Source organism: Quercus suber, unplaced genomic scaffold (genome assembly GCF_002906115.3).
Source record: "Quercus suber isolate HL8 unplaced genomic scaffold, Cork oak 2.0 scaffold_154, whole genome shotgun sequence".
Lineage (NCBI taxonomy): Eukaryota > Viridiplantae > Streptophyta > Magnoliopsida > Fagales > Fagaceae > Quercus > Quercus suber.
In genome coordinates, this window is record NW_027069615.1 from 537,498 (window position 1) to 555,068 (window position 17,571).

At 33.1% G+C, this 17,571-nt stretch overlaps 4 protein-coding genes across 4 annotated transcripts; 3 read left to right on the top strand and 1 right to left on the bottom strand.

Moving 5' to 3' along the window:
- Positions 1 to 2,103: 2,103 nt before the first annotated feature.
- Positions 2,104 to 3,970, bottom strand: LOC112036511 (anthocyanin 5-aromatic acyltransferase). Its single transcript, XM_024069348.2, has one exon. The coding sequence runs from the start codon at positions 3,795 to 3,797 to the stop codon at positions 2,358 to 2,360; it is 1,440 nt and encodes a 479-aa protein (XP_023925116.2). The 5' UTR covers positions 3,798 to 3,970; the 3' UTR covers positions 2,104 to 2,357.
- Positions 3,971 to 10,285: 6,315 nt separating this feature from the next.
- LOC136061276 (arabinogalactan protein 23-like) lies at positions 10,286 to 10,723 on the top strand. The gene has a single exon (XM_065777355.1). It carries the CDS (start codon positions 10,394 to 10,396, stop codon positions 10,610 to 10,612), a length of 219 nt encoding a protein of 72 aa, XP_065633427.1. The 5' UTR covers positions 10,286 to 10,393; the 3' UTR covers positions 10,613 to 10,723.
- Positions 10,724 to 12,930: 2,207 nt separating this feature from the next.
- Positions 12,931 to 13,233, top strand: LOC111994216 (arabinogalactan protein 23-like). Its single transcript, XM_024026093.2, has one exon. It carries the CDS (start codon positions 13,009 to 13,011, stop codon positions 13,231 to 13,233), a length of 225 nt encoding a protein of 74 aa, XP_023881861.2. The 5' UTR covers positions 12,931 to 13,008.
- Positions 13,234 to 15,973: 2,740 nt separating this feature from the next.
- LOC111994218 (arabinogalactan protein 23-like) lies at positions 15,974 to 16,234 on the top strand. Its single transcript, XM_065777356.1, has one exon. The coding sequence runs from the start codon at positions 16,010 to 16,012 to the stop codon at positions 16,232 to 16,234; it is 225 nt and encodes a 74-aa protein (XP_065633428.1). The 5' UTR covers positions 15,974 to 16,009.
- Positions 16,235 to 17,571: the final 1,337 nt, after the last annotated feature.

The following is a 17,571-nucleotide window of genomic DNA, read 5'->3' on the forward strand; positions in this document are numbered from 1 at the left end:
TTATTTGAAGCCAGCTGAAATGGATGCGCGCTACTAGGCAGCTCGCTTCGCTTTTGTTGCGGAGTGGCTACTTGCCCTTAGTAGGGTTGGGGGAAAAGGCATTTCCATCGCGAAGGAAGGATTCAATCCAGCCACAAGTTCCCCTACGGCAACCTTGTTATGACTTCACCCATTCAAAGACCCCACCATGGTACACCAATAAGACCACCAAAACCTTTGCAGCACTAATGGTACATAGAAGTCTATAATAATTTAAACCCTATAGTTTTAAAATAATAAATTAAACTATACAGTTTTTAAAAATAACAAATTAAATTTTATATTTCAAAAAAATTGTTACAAACTAACTCAAATATTACAAATTAAACCCCTAGCCTATGTTGAATCTCTAATACAATGTCGTTACACTTAAATAAGTTACATTTAATTTGAAATTTTTAAAAGGTTTACTAATGTATGCCCTTAGATTATATGTTAGTAAATCATTTTAGAAAAAATTTATCGGAAATTGAAAAATTATCAAAAAGTTTGACAGTTTTTTTAATTCCCGATAAAAATTTTCTTAAAATATATTGTTATATATGCCCAAGGGCATACATTAATCAGACTCATTTTTAAAATATCGGGTTTAATTTTTTTTTTTTTTTTTTTTTTTTTTTAAGAAAAAAAATGACATTCTAGTTAATAAGTATGTTTGAGGTCTTTTTCTTTTTTTTCACTCTTAGGCCACGTGGTATAATCTCATTAGTCAACTCAGGCCATCTCAAGCATGATTTTTTTTATAAAATGATAGGTTTTGGGCCAAAGCTCATTTGAAGCCCAACATTCATCCAACTACGTCAATTGGGTTTTTTTTCCCCGAGATTCTTCTTTTAAGTGAGTCAGGTTATGGGCCAAAAATTTCATTCACTTCATGAAACAGGCTCACTACCCATATTTTTTTCCATCACAAGATGGGCTTATAGTTTATATCATTTTCTTGCTTTACAAATTGGGCTCACTGACTCATTAATTTATTGTTACATGGATGATTGGACTTATGGTCCATTTGTTTCCTCAATGAACCAAGGCTCATAGCCCATATTATTTCTCTCATCCCCTCATGTCCTCTTTTTTTTTTTTCTTTTTTTTTTTTGTGTGTGTGTGTGTGTGTCATATCTTCATCTATCACATAAAACTACCTTGTTGTCCAAGCTTAAATACACTAAAAAAAAATTAAAACCACTCATTTTCCTTCTTTCACCTCACTTCCCTCGAAACCTCTTCAATCAAAGAAAAGTGTTTATGTGGGAAAATCCCACTCCACTTTGGCTAGTGATTGACAATAGAAACTAACCAGTTTAGTCTTGTGCATCACTGGTAGTCATGCCCTTTCTCTTTACCACACTCAAATTTACTCTCATTTTATTAAAAAAATTTATGCTAACAGCTGTTGGATCCATATGCTTTATTACTGCTGAACTTATATATCGTGTTATTGTTATTCTATTTCATTTTATCTTTTATAATTATTGTTACTATATTGTTGAACACAAGTTACTTTAATGTTGTTTTACTGATATTAGCAAAAAAAAAAAAAAATGTTGTTTTACTGATGGATCTACACTATGTTGTTATCTGCTTTACCATTGGATATAAATCAAAGTACCTTTGTCTGCATGCCCTTGAAGTTTAGGCTTTAATTCCTTTTTGGGCTCAAAAATGCAATGATAAGTGATAAACTTGGTCTTCTTTGTGTTGGTATTGAATTCCGAACTTGACTCTAAAAACAATCTCAAATCTAACAAGACTAGCCTCTAATGACTGACAAATATGGCTATGGACAACAAAGCATAGCACTTAGTACAAGGTCCTTGAGTACAACAAGTGTTTCACCCACAAATGATAAGAAATAAGGTAAGTGCATTTTTAAAGGAGGTGAAGCTAAAAAGTAGATTCTTATCTTAAAATAGTGAGAAAATTTTAAGGAATTTGACATGGATCCTCCTCTGCCTAACCTTAGAAAAATACTGCTAAGTTATTTTCAAAAAATAAAAAAGTAATACTGCTGAATTGTGCCAAGGAATAATCATGGTGAAAGGAACATAATTATTGAAACTTTGACTGGAACATGTCTTCGTGGGGTCCTCTTTGTAAAGTGTATTCCCAAATGCAATTATGGTCAAATTAGAACATGTTAAGCGTCTTACCCAGAAAAGAAATAAGGGACATGTTGCACACTCAAGCCTGAAGAAAGAAGAGCAATGCTAGGATACAATTTTTTTCACAACTCAGTGATTATATACATGAATCACAGTAGGCACAAGCAATTGTGAAAAATTTTGGTGATCCTAGACTTACATTGAAGCAGGAGTGAATCAAGGAAGGGCCTTGAGACCTTCAGTGTACAAAGTAACAAAAGCATCCATCTCAGGTTTAGGTAGGGCTAAGCCAACCTCAATGCCACCCTCCAAATCTCTACTCTCAGTCAATGAAATGGCTCTGGTAGTGTCAATTGAAATCTCCTCAATCTTTTTGGGTCTCCCCCACCCAAAATCAGTCTCATAAAGATCCAACTTTGGAGACCCAGAAACCATAACATGCAGCTCAGATCCAAACATCACCTCCCAATCTGAAATCCACTTCTCTGCCCCTCCAAAAAATGATTTGTCTAACCTCTTAACAGTGTTTCCAAACACTTCAGCTGCAACTATAATTCCATCTTCTTCTAGTAACTCATTCATCTTTGCCATTCCCCTGCCAAACCCAATGCAATTTCCAAAATATGTTGTGGACACTGGATATTCCAAACGAGTAAGACCTCCAGCATTAAAGCCAAAATAAACTGGTTCCTCACCAACACATTTCTCATTCACACCCACTTGGGTTTTAAGCAAACAAACCCATACAAATGCACAAGTTAATACACTTGGTGATAAATGTATTGGGTGTGACTTATTTTTCCTTTTGCATTGAGCTAATATCCATTGCTTGATCCTCTCCATATCATTCAAACTCATCACAAAAGTGGCTCTAACCATGTTGGACAAATCTACATTGGTTTGAGTACCAACAGCAACAATTTCTTGTGAAGAGTTTCTGTTCCACCAATCCTTCAAGAAAATAGCCTCAAGCCCACATGTGTCAATGATGACTGACCTATCATAACAAGGTAGAGACTTGATGGGAGAAGAGTAATCTCCAAGAGGACCAAGACTATAATACCAAGCCCAAGTCTTCATGAAATTGTTAAAAGTCCTTCCATCACAAGCAACATTGTGGTGTGCGAGTCCAATACAGATTCCAGCATTTGGGAAAACAGTAACTTGAACAGCAAGCAAAGGAATTAATTGTTTCTCACCTGAGAAACATGTTGGCAAATTTGGCACAAGTTGGTAGAATTCATTGACATCTCTTGGATGATTACCTGAAAGATGGTTGAAATCCCCACTTGACTCAGCAAGTGTGAGCTGAACCTTGTCACCTTCTGTGTAAACAAGCTCCGGCTTGCCAGGTTTTGGTGGTGACTTGAGGTTTCCAGCAAAAGGGTAGTACTGCTGGAGGGTCAAAGAGAGGGAGTGCTTGAGGTTTGGAAAGACAGTGGATGTGAAATAAGTAATTGAGCAGGGATATTCATAGAGGTACAAAGTTTGGCCAGGAGAGAAGAAAAGCCATGGTATGTCAAAGAAGGTTAGAGGGAGAGAGGTTTGTGGAGCTGAATTAGGTGGGGGAGAGAGATAGCAATTATCAAGAACCTTGACTGTGATGGAGTTAGCCATGATATAGAGATGGGAAATGAAACTGATGCTAGATAGCATTTGAAATGAAACATTCAAGTATGTATGCCCAAGTCAAAATTCCAATTTCATCTTGTTTCAACAAAGACTTGGGAATATATACTTATATAAGTTATAAGAACAAGACCCAGCTAAAAAAAAAAAGTTATAAGAACAAGAATTTTACAAATTTATCATGCCCAAAGGTGCAAAATTGTGGAAGTTATCATGGAAATGAAAAGGCAGAGAAATGAAACTGTTCTTATATAAGCACAATTCAATTATTAATCGTACATTTATTGTCTTTTATGATCAATCAACCAATAGGATATTGAGCTTTTACTGAGCTGATAAAGATATGTCGGGGTTGGGGTTTTACTTTCAAACAGTCGTGCGGATTTGGCTGTACCAAACCTATACAACTACCATTCAAATAATCCTAGAATCCATTAGTGGAGCTTTAAATAATGGGAAAAGTTAATTGATACTGATACCTAAGGAAATTGTATTAGAAAATATTTTAAAAAATATTTTTGGTAAAAACTATCATTTCTATTTTTTATATCATATTTTAATTTAATTTATACTTTTTCAATTATGTCAATTTGGTCTCTAACATTTCAGTGTCGTGTCAATCTAATCCATCTAAGAGATAACAATAAGGACTAAGGTAACATAGTATTAAAGGTTAGAGATGAAATTGACACAGTTGAAAGGTTAGGGACCAAATTGAAATATGATGTAAATGATAGAAATCAAATACGCAGTTTACCCAAAAACTTTTATAGAAAATTTTTAAAATTTTTTCCCAACTTTTTATATTTTCCATAAAAATAATATCAAAAATTTTTTAAATAATCTATTAACAAATGCCTTAAAAGCACCCATTCTCAGAACCCTTAAATTAGTCTAACTATAAAATACAGAATATGATGTATTAAAATTTATGCCAATGGGTTCGAACAGAATCTTTGACATATAAAATTGATGCCAACTACCTGGATTGAAAACTTTAAAAACAATTAAACTCTTTTTTTTTTTTTTTATGTGATTGAAAACAATTAAACTAATGTCACATTTAGGAAACGAGATAATTAAACTATACTTTTTGTACGGAGTATTCTATTCTCTTTTGTTTTTGGTAAAATGTACATAATGATTCGACTGTGAGGGAATCTCCAATTCTACATATAAGCGTGCATCCTAACTCCTAATTAGTTTAATTGATAAAATTTTATGTGGTTTTTAATAACAATCAATCTTAATATGTTGTGTCCTTTCATATAATTAAAAAAAAAAAAGTTATTGTGACCAATCTAAATATAGCTCTACATTTTCTCTCAAAAAAAAAACTAATATAGCCCTATTTTTTTTTTCGTTTTTGAATTTTTTTACAGTTACAAATAGAAGTGATGAAATGAGAAATTCAAACACAGGCTCTCTTAATAAAAGAGAATTACTATGTCATTAAATTACAAAACTCTTGACATCTAAATAGCACTTTGAGTATCACAGTAAATTGATGTGATGGTAGAAATAGAGATGTCATGTGCTTGTTAAGAGAGTGCAAACAAATGTGTTCAATAGTGGTGTAATCTACGACACGATATTTAACCTTAGTACTTGATCAAGTAACGATAGTTTGCTTCTTAGAGCATTCACAACAGTGGTGCTAAATAGCTATATTGCTATTTTTAGCACCACCAATCACAAAATTGGAGCTGCAGCAGTGGAGCTATAGCAAAAACATTTTAACCCTTAAATTAGTCTAACTATAAAATACAGAATATGATGTATTAAAATTTATGCCAATGGGTTCGAACAGAATCTTTGACATATAAAATTGATGCCAACTACCTGGATTGAAAACTTTAAAAACAATTAAACTCTTTTTTTTTTTTTTTATGTGATTGAAAACAATTAAACTAATGTCACATTTAGGAAACGAGATAATTAAACTATACTTTTTGTACGGAGTATTCTATTCTCTTTTGTTTTTGGTAAAATGTACATAATGATTCGACTGTGAGGGAATCTCCAATTCTACATATAAGCGTGCATCCTAACTCCTAATTAGTTTAATTGATAAAATTTTATGTGGTTTTTAATAACAATCAATCTTAATATGTTGTGTCCTTTCATATAATTAAAAAAAAAAATGTTATTGTGACCAATCTAAATATAGCTCTACATTTTCTCTCAAAAAAAAAAAAAAAAACTAATATAGCCCTATTTTTTTTTCGTTTTTGTATTTTTTTACAGTTACAAATAGAAGTGATGAAATGAGAAATTCAAACACGGGCTCTCTTAATAAAAGAGAATTACTATGTCATTAAATTACAAAACTCTTGACATCTAAATAGCACTCTGAGTATCACAGCAAATTGATGTGATGGTAGAAATAGAGATGTCATGTGCTTGTTAAGAGAGTGCAAACAAATGTGTTCAATAGTGGTGTAATCTACGACACGATATTTAACCTTAGTAGTCGATCAAGTAACAATAGTTTGCTTCTTAGAGCATTCACAACAGTAGTGCTAAATAGCTATATTGCTATTTTTAGCACCACCAATCACAAAATTGGAGCTGTAGCAGTGGAGCTATAGCCAAAACATTTGGCTTCTCAGCTACAGTGCACATCTAAAGATAGATGTGCACTGTAGTTCAAAGGTAAAAAAATATATATTATTTTATTTTGTGTTCACACTGATGGTTAGAATTTTTTTTCTCTTTCTCGTCCTTTCCCATTTCTTGTTGCTCCTCTCTCCCCTCAGTCGGTCCTCACACTCTCCATTTCTTCCTGTTGCAAGCTTCAATTCCTCCACTCGCCGCCGACCCAAGCCCCTGCCCAACGCCAACAACGCCAATTGATCTCTTCGTTCTCCGCCCCTATCTCTCTGCTAGAGTATTTGTGAGTAAACCCCAATTGGATCTAAAAAGGCTTGCTTTGCACACCCCTTGTAAACTAAATCTGTATTAGAAACAAATTTGGCAAGTGGGATAAGCTCCAAATTGGTAAGGAAAATCAGAGAATAAAGGATAAGGGAAAAGGGTTTTGAGGAAAAACCCATTTGGGGTGGAGTTGAGGGATCAAATCATGGCAGGTTTTTGAGAAGTGGTTCTTGTGGTTGGAACTGTGGGAAAGATTTGGGGGTCTTGTTTTTGATTATTTGATTTCTGTTGCTTTTTGCTCAAAAAGGGTTTGGAATTTGGTTTTGGTTTTTGGTTCTGTGGTGCTTTGGATGGGATTCATTTTACCTTTGAGAGACAAAGCTAAAGCATGTGGAGGAGATAAGAGGAGTATACGTGTGTGGAGGAGAAAAAAAAAGAGGAAAAAAGAAAAGAAAAGAAAGAAACGTGTATTTGGATGAAACCAAAAAAATAAAATAAAGAATAATAAGAAATTAAAATTAAAAAATGTTACCACAATATTTTTGTAATAAATTTTAAGTGGTAGATTATTACTATCTAATATTTGTGAGAGAAAAAAATAATTTTTTTAATGGTGGCGATTGCAATGGTGGTAGCAGTTGCGATGGCAGTGGTGGTAGTGACAGTGGTGGTGGAAGAGTCAGCGGTGGCAGCGGTGGCATTGGCGTTGGCGGTGGAAGAGTCGGTGGCGGTGGCGGTAGTGGCAGCTATAGCGGTTGCGGATGGTTGTGATTGTTATTTATTGTAATAGATATATTATTTTATTATGATGTTTATATTATTTTATTGTTTAAAAGCTAAAATAACAATTTATTCTCTAAATTTAGATCCACTGTTGCAGCATGTGAGTAGGTAAAATAAATAAAGTAACTTTTTGTAATGTCAAATAGCTAAATTTTTAGCTCCACTATTGTGGATGCTCTTACTTCACTAAGAAATCAATTTATTCTCTAAATATAGAAGCAGTACCTAGTAGCAGAACGGCAAATTGAGTGGGATCTTCTGCGTAGTAAAATTCACTTCAATTGTCATTTTTTTCATTACCATTTTCTTTAGGGTACCTTACAACTGCGATCTATTCCCTTTGTTGATCAGCTAAAAGGCATACGACTTAGAGGACTCTTAGAGATATATCAGCCCATTACTAATGGGCGCTAATATAACTCTAACAAAGACACTCTCTAAGTACAAATCATCCCCAACGAAAATGAAAAAAACAAAAGCACGATATATAAGTAATTAGCCATGGTGAAAGCAAATGACTAAGAGCATTCACATCAGCTCTTGCATAAATGTGTAAAATACACATTTTGATCACTTTTACACATTTTGAACCAAAAAATACTCCACATCAGTCCTTTTAAAATTATGTAAACTTGTGAAAAATTATCAATGAGCTACAGTACTCGTGTAAATTTACACAGGCACTGTAGCTCGTGTATTTAATTTTTTAATAATTTTTTCTCCCTTCTCTCTAACTGACTCTTATCTCCTACCTCTCTTCCCCAACCATTACAACATCCAGCACGCCAGAATCAACTGAAAATGAACCCAAACAAACCCACACACAAACACACACACACACAAACAAACCCAAACGGCCAGAATCAACTGAAAATTAACCCAAACAAACCCACACACAAACACACCCACACACAAACAAACCCAAACGGACAGAGAGATCAGTGCTTATCGAAACGATCTGGGTCGCCGGAGCTCGTGGGTCGGCCGATGAAGTGTGAAGCGTGGATCGGCCAGCGAAGAAAGGATCTGGATCGCCGGAGCTCGTGGGTCTCGCTTGATCGAAGCTCGTGGGTAGGCCGGTGAAGCGTGGAGCGTGGATCGGTGCTTGTGGAGCGTGGATCGGCAGGTGAAGAAAGGTTCTGGGTTGTCAGAGCTCGTGGGTCTCGCTTGATCGGAGCTTGTGGGTAGGTCGGTGAAGCATGGAGCGTGGAACGATCTGGATCAGCCGATGAGAAAAGGAAGAAAAGAGAGAAGGAATGAGACGATCTGGATCGACTGGTGAGAGAAGGAAGAAAAGAGAGAAGGACTGAGACGATCTGGATCAGCCGGTGAGAGAAGGAATAAAAGAGAGAGGGAATGAGAGAAGGAAGAAAAGAGAGAGAGAGAGAAAGAGAGAGAGAGAGAGAGAGAGAGGTGATCTGTTCAGAAGAGAGAGAGAGGGCGCATATATAGGTGAAGTAGTTGAGGAAAATAATAAAAACATTGTGTAGAATAATATTTTATTGAAATATCTTGTAAAATAGATAAACTGATGTGAGTGTTTTGTAAAAGTGATAGTGTAAAATAAAAAGATGAGGTTTTTTCATGTAAAATAGACAAAAAATTTAGAAGAGCTGATGTGAATGCTCTAAAATAGTTATTTATACCTATTTATTCTTATAGATTTTTTTTTTATTGGGCCCATGCCCATTGTTTATATATATATTGGCTCGAGGCCCTATGCCATTCTTTGGAGAGTCTAGTCATCTCAGCATTGTACATGACCACGCAAATAACTGATTCATGTAATATATATGCAGTCCCAATCTCACTTGAATGCTTCAAACAACATGGTTCACCTCTTTGCCTTGCCTTAAACATGCTTTCTATATACTATGGAACTCTCACCAACTGTACCCTGCTCTCATGCATGGTTGACTTCAATGAGGGTCTAAATTTTTCGTCTAGAATGTTGTTTTCAATTCACCCTTAATTGGACTTGGATTGGGTGCAATTACTAGGGTATTGCACTCATTGCAGTTACACCATTTTCACTCACAACAAAGTTTTACTACTTTTTTTTTTTTAACTTGAATTTTTTTTTATAACTTTTTTCACTTTTTTATTCAATGATTGAGAATCAACTCTCAATTTCAACAATCTAAAGCTATACCCTAGATATTGCACCTGATCTCAATCCCTCTTAATCATTTAATTCTCTATTCCACCCGTTTTGCTCTAACAAACATTACCACAAAACACGCTTAAACCAATAAGCTAAATCACTTTCATTTTAACATCCTCGTACATGTAAAAATAGATTAACATCCTCGAAAGTTGTTAGGGTAAAGCACCATATAGTTCCTAAAATTCTATCAATTCATTTTGAAGTGATTGGATTTGATTTTGTCATTTCGTCAATAATTTAAATACATATTAAGGGTCCATTTGGAAATAACTTATTTAGCTTAAACTGAAAATTTTTTGCTAAAAGTACTGTGGATAAAACTAAAAAGTAACTGAAATAGTATAGTTGGACCCATGAATGATACCAAAAAGTGCAATGAAATCCATGAATAGCAGCAAAAATAAGCTAAATAGTATTAAAAAAAAAACTAATTTTTTAAGCCAATATCAAACGCATACTAAATTTTAACGATGTAACAAAATTTAATCCACTCATTTCACAATAGATGAACAATATTTTAAGAATTTCATATAGTTACTCTAAAAATTCTAGATGATTCTGATATGTAAAAACAACCCGCGTAAATGAAGTCCTTCCAAAACAAAATTGTTAAATATAGAAGGCTAAGAAATCAAACAACCACAACCTTTCATTCCAAAAAAAGCTCAACCCTCTCCCTATATATGCCTCTCAACCCCAACTCATTGAATAGGCTGCGAATTCTAAAGGCATCAATAGGTGAAAACTCTTCAAATTAATCTGTATCTGAGTTTCTTGCCGATCACGCTTCACCACAATGGAGATGAAGAAGATCGCTTGTGCTGTGCTCTTCGCCGCTGCCTCACTTAGTGCAGTGTTGGCTCATAACCATCATCATACGAGCTCACCAGCTCCTGCACCTGCACAGGCTGCACCTGCAGCTGGACCAAGCAGTGGAGCCTCAGCTGGCTTGCCTGCTGTTGGTTCTTTGGTTGGTGCTTCTCTTGTGTCATTTGTGGCCTACTACTTGCACTAGATTTAGATATTTATGAAAGAGAGAAAATGGGAAATTGAAGAAAGAGGGAGCTTCAAGAAGAAGAATATTTTACAAGATTAATGAGAATATATTACTAATTTTTTGGTCTAATCTTCTCTTTAGATTTCCTTTTAACTTTTCTTTCTTAGAGTTTTTTATATATTTCTTTTATGCACGTACTATGCATGAATGATTTGATACTATGGAAAAACATTCTAATAGGTTATAAAATCTTGGATTATGCATGACTTCTTTTAATTTATTTTTTGTACAAGTTGTGCATGCTTTTCAAATGTTGTTAAAAATCATATATTTTCAGAAAATTCCTTTCTCAACATTTGAATGCATTACTCATATGAAAAGTAACTCCTAAAATTTTATTCATCCATTGTAAAATGAGTATTTTAGATTTTATCATTTTAGTTAAGGTTTTAGGAATTTTATAGCCCATTTGAAGATCTTAATTCAATTAAATTATCCAATTTATAGATTTTTTTAAAAAAAAATCGTGGTTAATTTATTGTTGAGGATAAAAATTAGGGAAGACTCTTAATTGAGTAATTAATATAACATTACATAACATTTTATTGCAATATTCATATGAATAGTAAATCACAAAATTGTATTCAACCATTGTAAAAATCAGTATCCTGGATTTTGTTGATTAAGGTTTTAGGAATTTTATAGCCTTCTTGAGGATCTTTATCTAAATTATCAAATTTATAGATTGTTTTAGGGACTCTCCAAAACATAATATATAGGAACATCATTTAATGCAAAAGCTTAAACCAATTTTTTTGGGACTNTCCTTAAAACATCTATAAAGTTTTTTCCATGTTATATTAACTACCCACGCTTGTCATTAGCATATATTTAATGTAAGATTTTACTCACATGTGTATGCACAACATTTATCCCACTTCTAAACCTGTTTGTTATCCTCTTTGTTGGATAAGTGGCTGGCTAGCATAGAGTAGAGACAAAGACTAAGCCACGGAACATGCATTTGGTCTGGGGAAAATTTTGATGAGGACCCATACTAATAGGCTGCAAAAAAAATCCATTCTATTCAGCCTTTTAAAAGTGCAAGAACACAAAACATATGACACTTCCCTGGGAAATGCCCCAATTATCACATAAAGACTATTTTCATTATTTTCTGATCTTGGAAGTTGGAACAACCGTTACGAATGAATTTAATAACTGGAAAAAGAAACTTCAGCACAAAATCAACTATCCAAGTAACTGTGTTAGTGACCAAGAGACTTTTGATTCAGTGTTATCACAGAAAAGCTTGGGTTCCCTCCTCCCTTGTTGTAAGCAATAAAATTTTTATAAAATAAAATTATATTAAAAAAAAAAAGAGTAACTAATTTGTTACTTTTCAAAAAAAAAAAAAGTAATGTTACTATTAAAATTACAAGATTTAATTTATTTTATTCCTAAATTAGATGTTTAAACTTCAAAGTACAATTTTCCACACAAAAAGAAAAAACAATGTAAAGAGACAAATAGGATCTCTAAAGTCCTCCTGGCATCTTTTAATTGTAACTTTTTTAGAATAAAAGAGTAATTTTAAAGTTTAAAATTCAACTTATTGGAAGAGAAAAACGTCTCCACCCCATCACCTCACCAAATAAAATAAAATAACCCACGTGAAACAAAGTGAGTCTAATGAGATAAGGCATTTTTGCCATCCGTAGAAGTTCTTATAAATTGCTTAATCAACACTTACAAGGTTTAATTATCTTATACAAATTATGCGATAACCGTCTTTTTTTATTTTTGAAAAATTTTGATTTATGATGTTCAATCATTATTCTTTATCATTAAATTAAGACACCAATTAGTTTTTACTTACATGACAATTGTCTTATATACTAAAGGAATTCACATTCATGAATTGCCCAAACAAATACACATGAGATGAAATTCACATTCACAAACCTCAAATGTAAATATGACGAATGTTGTTTACATTTATTACTGAGATACCACTCAAGATAATTAAAAGCATACCGCACACCCACCAAAAATTTTTTTTCTTGTACAAACTTTACCAGAAATCAAGTTTAAAACCTCAAAATTATCTATTTTTCTTCTCAAAAAGAATTTTAAAACCTCAAAAAACATTAATTTAAATACCTTTTATATCCTTGACCCTCTTACCAAACAAAATCAAGTAATCATAAGCCTACCAAATAAAATGTTTAAAAATGGAAACTTAAAATCAGCTCCTTTTTTCCTTCCAAAAAAAAATCTCAGTTATCTCCTATAAAATTCCCCTCAATCCCAACCCTCATTGTTCAACAGCCCCCAAATACCAAAGGTGAATTGCTGGTGATATAATCCTCACATTTATTTGCAAATTTTGCCTTTCACGCACTCCTGCCTCAATGGAAATGGTGAAGATCCTTTGTGCTTTTCTTTTCTTTGTTGCCTCAATGAGTGCAGTGTTGGCTCATGAAGGCCATCATCACCATCATCATCATCATTACTCCCCAACTCCAGCTCCAGCTCCAGCACCAGGACCAAGCAGTGGTGCCTCAGCTACTTTCCCAGTTGTTGGTTCTTTTGTTGGTGCTTCTCTTGTGTCACTTGTTGCCTATTACTTGTACTAGATGTTTAATAAAAACTAGTTAAGGTATAGAGCTTTAGTGAGGGAATAAAGATTACATCTTTTTTGGGTGTTCTTGAGTTTTCTTATATTTGTATTTCTTTATTCTTGGATTTCTAATTCCAATTTATTTTATGCCTTATGTGATGATCTGATTTATTAAAAAAGAAGAGCATTTTGTGCACATTATTTGGATTATATATTTGGGTTTTCTTTTTTGGAACCAATCGTGTTTGATGATTTTAGATGTGCCTATGGTTTGTATATTGGTTATGCAAATTCTTCTCAATATTCCAATTTAGACTCAACTTGAAACAGAGATGGCAATTGTGATTTCAAGTTGGCTAAATAGTAAATAGGTTTTTTTAATGAAATTTTTGAGAATTTGATAATAATATTCTTTCAAATTCCAGTCACTGTAACTGTTCTGTAAGTCTATACAAAGAATTTTATAACTCAAAACCTTTGATATTGTGGACTGAATAATCATATCCCATGATGAAAGGAATGCTAGTATGGAAATCGGAAATCAAATTAAAATTCAACTTTAAATTAATTATCTTTCTCAAAAAAAAAAAAAAAAACTTTAAATTAACTATATACAAATGTATCTGGCAATATCCAGCTAAATATTCATTAGGCAACATCCCATTTATATCAAATCCCTTGATTCTTGTTCTCCAATTAATATTACCATATAGAGAATCGCATCAAGTTCCAGAAAGATTTGTTTTCTAGTTTTTTTTTTGTTCATATAACTAAAAATCAGCTCTGCCTCTCTGCCTTATTATTTTGGCCTACAAGAAAAGATGAAAAGGCAAAAGAATTGACAGACTTAGTTACCATTGTTATGTACGTTGGCATAAATGGGAGGACATTTAATTAGAGCCATAATAGGATAAAGTATAAGGTAGAATGATCTCTCATTGTTTCCTTTTTATACTAACTAGCTGCAGCTCCTCTTATGGTCACATTATCCAGGATATCAAAGCTGTTGCTGCTGTTTTCCAGGATATTCTTTTCTGTCATGTTCGTTGATTAGGAAATAGTGTTGCTCATATGCTTGCTAGATGAGCCTTTGAGACTGAATCATTTGTAGTCTGGATGGAGTCTATTCCTCCAGACATTTCTGCTATTTACAACTTTGATTTGAATAAGATTTAATAATACTCTCACGGTTGGGTTAGTTTTCTCAAAAAAAAAAACTAGTTGCAGCTATGCATGGGAATATATATATATATATATATAATTTATTCTCTAAATTTTATTTGAAAGAAGAAGAAAAAAAAAAAAGGAAAAGAGGTGAAACTGAGAAGATGAAGTGAGGCGGAGAAAGAAAGAAGAAAAAAATAAAGAGAGAGAAGAAAGAGTGATAAATGAAGAGAGAGAGAGAGAGAGAAAAAAAAACAAATTAAATAAGCCAAACAGTGTTTGGCATTCCAGTCCGCACCATGTCAAAAATGAAAGTGTACTATAGCATATCTCAAATTTTTAGCACATATAGCACACCTCATGATGCTCTGTTTTTTGTATTTGGTGTGTCAAATGCCAAATATTTGGCATTTGATACACCTGATGAGAATGCTCTAAGGCATTTTTTATATCTGTAGAAGTTCTCATAAATGGCTTAATCAACACTTTAGAGCTTGTTGAGATACTACTTATTTGCAAAAAAATTAAAAACTTATCACTGAATATATTATAACAAAATAATTTTTAAAGGTGTGAATAGTGCTGTAGGACCCAAAAATACATCGGTATGCGCTTTTTGCTGAATTTGGTAGTCCCATGAACAATGTCGTGTGACCAAAAAAAGGCCAAATGCAGCTGAAATATAATTTATCCTGTTGGCAAATGCACACTTAGTGTGAGTTTGGATTGCACGATGTGTTTCCCACATCTGCGTTTTGTGTTTCCCATGGCTACTGTTCATGTTTAAAATGAAGACCTACGGCAATGTTTTAAAATTGAATACTATTCACGGACCCACAAAAGTCATTCAAACACAGATTTCAATATAAATTTAGGTCTCACAACACTATTCACACATTTAAAAATTATTTTGCTACAGTATTTTTAGCAATAAGTTTTTAGTTTTCAGCAATAAGCGGTATCCAAACAAAGTTTAATTATCTTATACAAATTATGTGATAATCATCTTTTTTTATTATTTTAAAAGAGTTTTAACTTATGATGTCCAATTCTGATAATTGTTCTTTATCATTAGATTAAGACACCAATTAGTTTTTACTTACTTGACAATTATCTTATATACTAAAGGAATTCGCATTCATGAACGGCCCAAACAGATACATATGAGATGAAATTCACATTCACAAATCCCAAATGTAAATATGACGAATGTTGTTTACATTTATTACTGAGATACCACTCAAGATAATTAAAGGCATACCGCACACCCACCAAATTTTTTTTTTCTTGTACAAACTTTACCAGAAATCAAGTTTAAAACCTCAAAATTATCAATTTTTCTTCTCAAAAAGAATTTTAAAACCTCAAAAATCATTAATTTAAAAACCTTTTATATCCTTGACCCCCTTACCAAACAAAATCAAGTAATCATTACCCTACCAAATAAAATGTTTAAAAAAGGAAACTTAAAATCAGCTCCTTTTTTCCTTCCAAAAAAAAATCTCAGTTATCTCCTATAAAATTCCCCTCAATCCCAGCCCTCATTCAACAGCCCGCAAATACCAAAGGTGAATTGTTGGTGATATAATAATCCTCACATTTATTTGCAAGATTGCACTCCTGCCTCAATGGAAATGGTGAAGATCCTGTGTGCTGTTCTTTTCTTTGTTGCCTCAATGAGTGCAGTGTTGGCTCATGAAGGCCATCATCACCATCATCATCATCATTACTCCCCAACTCCAGCTCCAGCTCCAGCACCAGGACCAAGCAGTGGTGCCTCAGCTACTTTCCCAGTTGTTGGTTCTTTTGTTGGTGCTTCTCTTGTGTCACTTGTTGCCTATTACTTGTACTAGATGTTTAATAAAAACTAGTTAAGGTATAGAGCTTTAGTGAGGGAATAAAGATTACATCTTTTTTGGGTGTTCTTGAGTTTTCTTATTGCTGCTGTTTTCCAGGATATTCTTTTCTGTCATGTTCGTTGATTAGGAAATAGTGTTGCTCATATGCTTGCTAGATGAGCCTTTGAGACTGAATCATTTGTAGTCTGGATGGAGTCTATTCCTCCAGACATTTCTGCTATTTACAACTTTGATTTGAATAAGATTTAATAATACTCTCACGGTTGGGTTAGTTTTCTCAAAAAAAAAAACTAGTTGCAGCTATGCATGGGAATATATATATATATATATAATTTATTCTCTAAATTTTATTGTAAATAATTTGTTCTCCCTTAAAATTAAACAATTTCTAAAAGTAATTTCCATCTCTCTATTCTTACAANTTTGGGTGTTCTTGAGTTTTCTTATGTTTGTATTTCTTTATTCTTGGATTTCTAATTCCAATTTATTTATGCCTTATGTGATGATCTGATTTATTAAAAAAGAAGAGCATTTTGTGCACATTATTTGGATTATATATTTGGGTTTTCTTTTTTGGAACCAATCGTGTTTGATGATTTTAGATGTGCCTATGGTGTTGTATATTGTTATGCAAATTCTTCTCAATATTCCAATTTAGACTCAACTTGAAACAGAGATGGCAATTGTGATTTCAAGTTGGCTAAATAGTAAATAGGTTTTTTTAATGAAATTTTTGAGAATTTGATAATAATATTCTTTCAAATTCCAGTCACTGTAACTGTTCTGTAAGTCTGTACAAAGAATTTTATAACTCAAAACCTTTGATATTGTGGACTGAATAATCATATCCCATGATGAAAGGAATGCTAGTATGGAAATCGGAAATCAAATTAAAATTCAACTTTAAATTAATTATCTTTCTCAAAAAAAAAAAAAAAAAACTTTAAATTAACTATATACAAATGTATCTGGCAATATCCAGCTAAATATTCATTAGGCAACATCCCATTATATCAAATCCTTGATTCTTGTTCTCCAATTAAATTACCATATAGAGAATCGCATCAAGTTCCCGAAAGATTGTTTTCTAGTTTTTTTTTTGTTCATAAACTAAAAATCAGCTCTGCCCTCTCTGCCTTATTATTTTGGCCTACAAGAAAAGATGAAAAGGCAAAAGAATTGACAGATTTAGTTCCATTTTTATGTACGTTGCATAAATGGGAGGACATTTAATTAGAGCCATAATAGGATAAAGTATAAGGTAGAATGATCTTCTCATTGTTTCCTTTTTATACTAACTAGCTGCAGCTCCTCTTATGGTCACATTATCC

Bases quoted from the DNA above. Each gene is read 5' to 3' on its own strand.
- LOC112036511 (XM_024069348.2), bottom strand. From the start codon at position 3,797: ATGCTATCTAGCATCAGTTTCATTTCCCATCTCTATATCATGGCTAAC.
- LOC136061276 (XM_065777355.1), top strand. From the start codon at position 10,394: ATGGAGATGAAGAAGATCGCTTGTGCTGTGCTCTTCGCCGCTGCCTCA.
- LOC111994216 (XM_024026093.2), top strand. From the start codon at position 13,009: ATGGAAATGGTGAAGATCCTTTGTGCTTTTCTTTTCTTTGTTGCCTCA.
- LOC111994218 (XM_065777356.1), top strand. From the start codon at position 16,010: ATGGAAATGGTGAAGATCCTGTGTGCTGTTCTTTTCTTTGTTGCCTCA.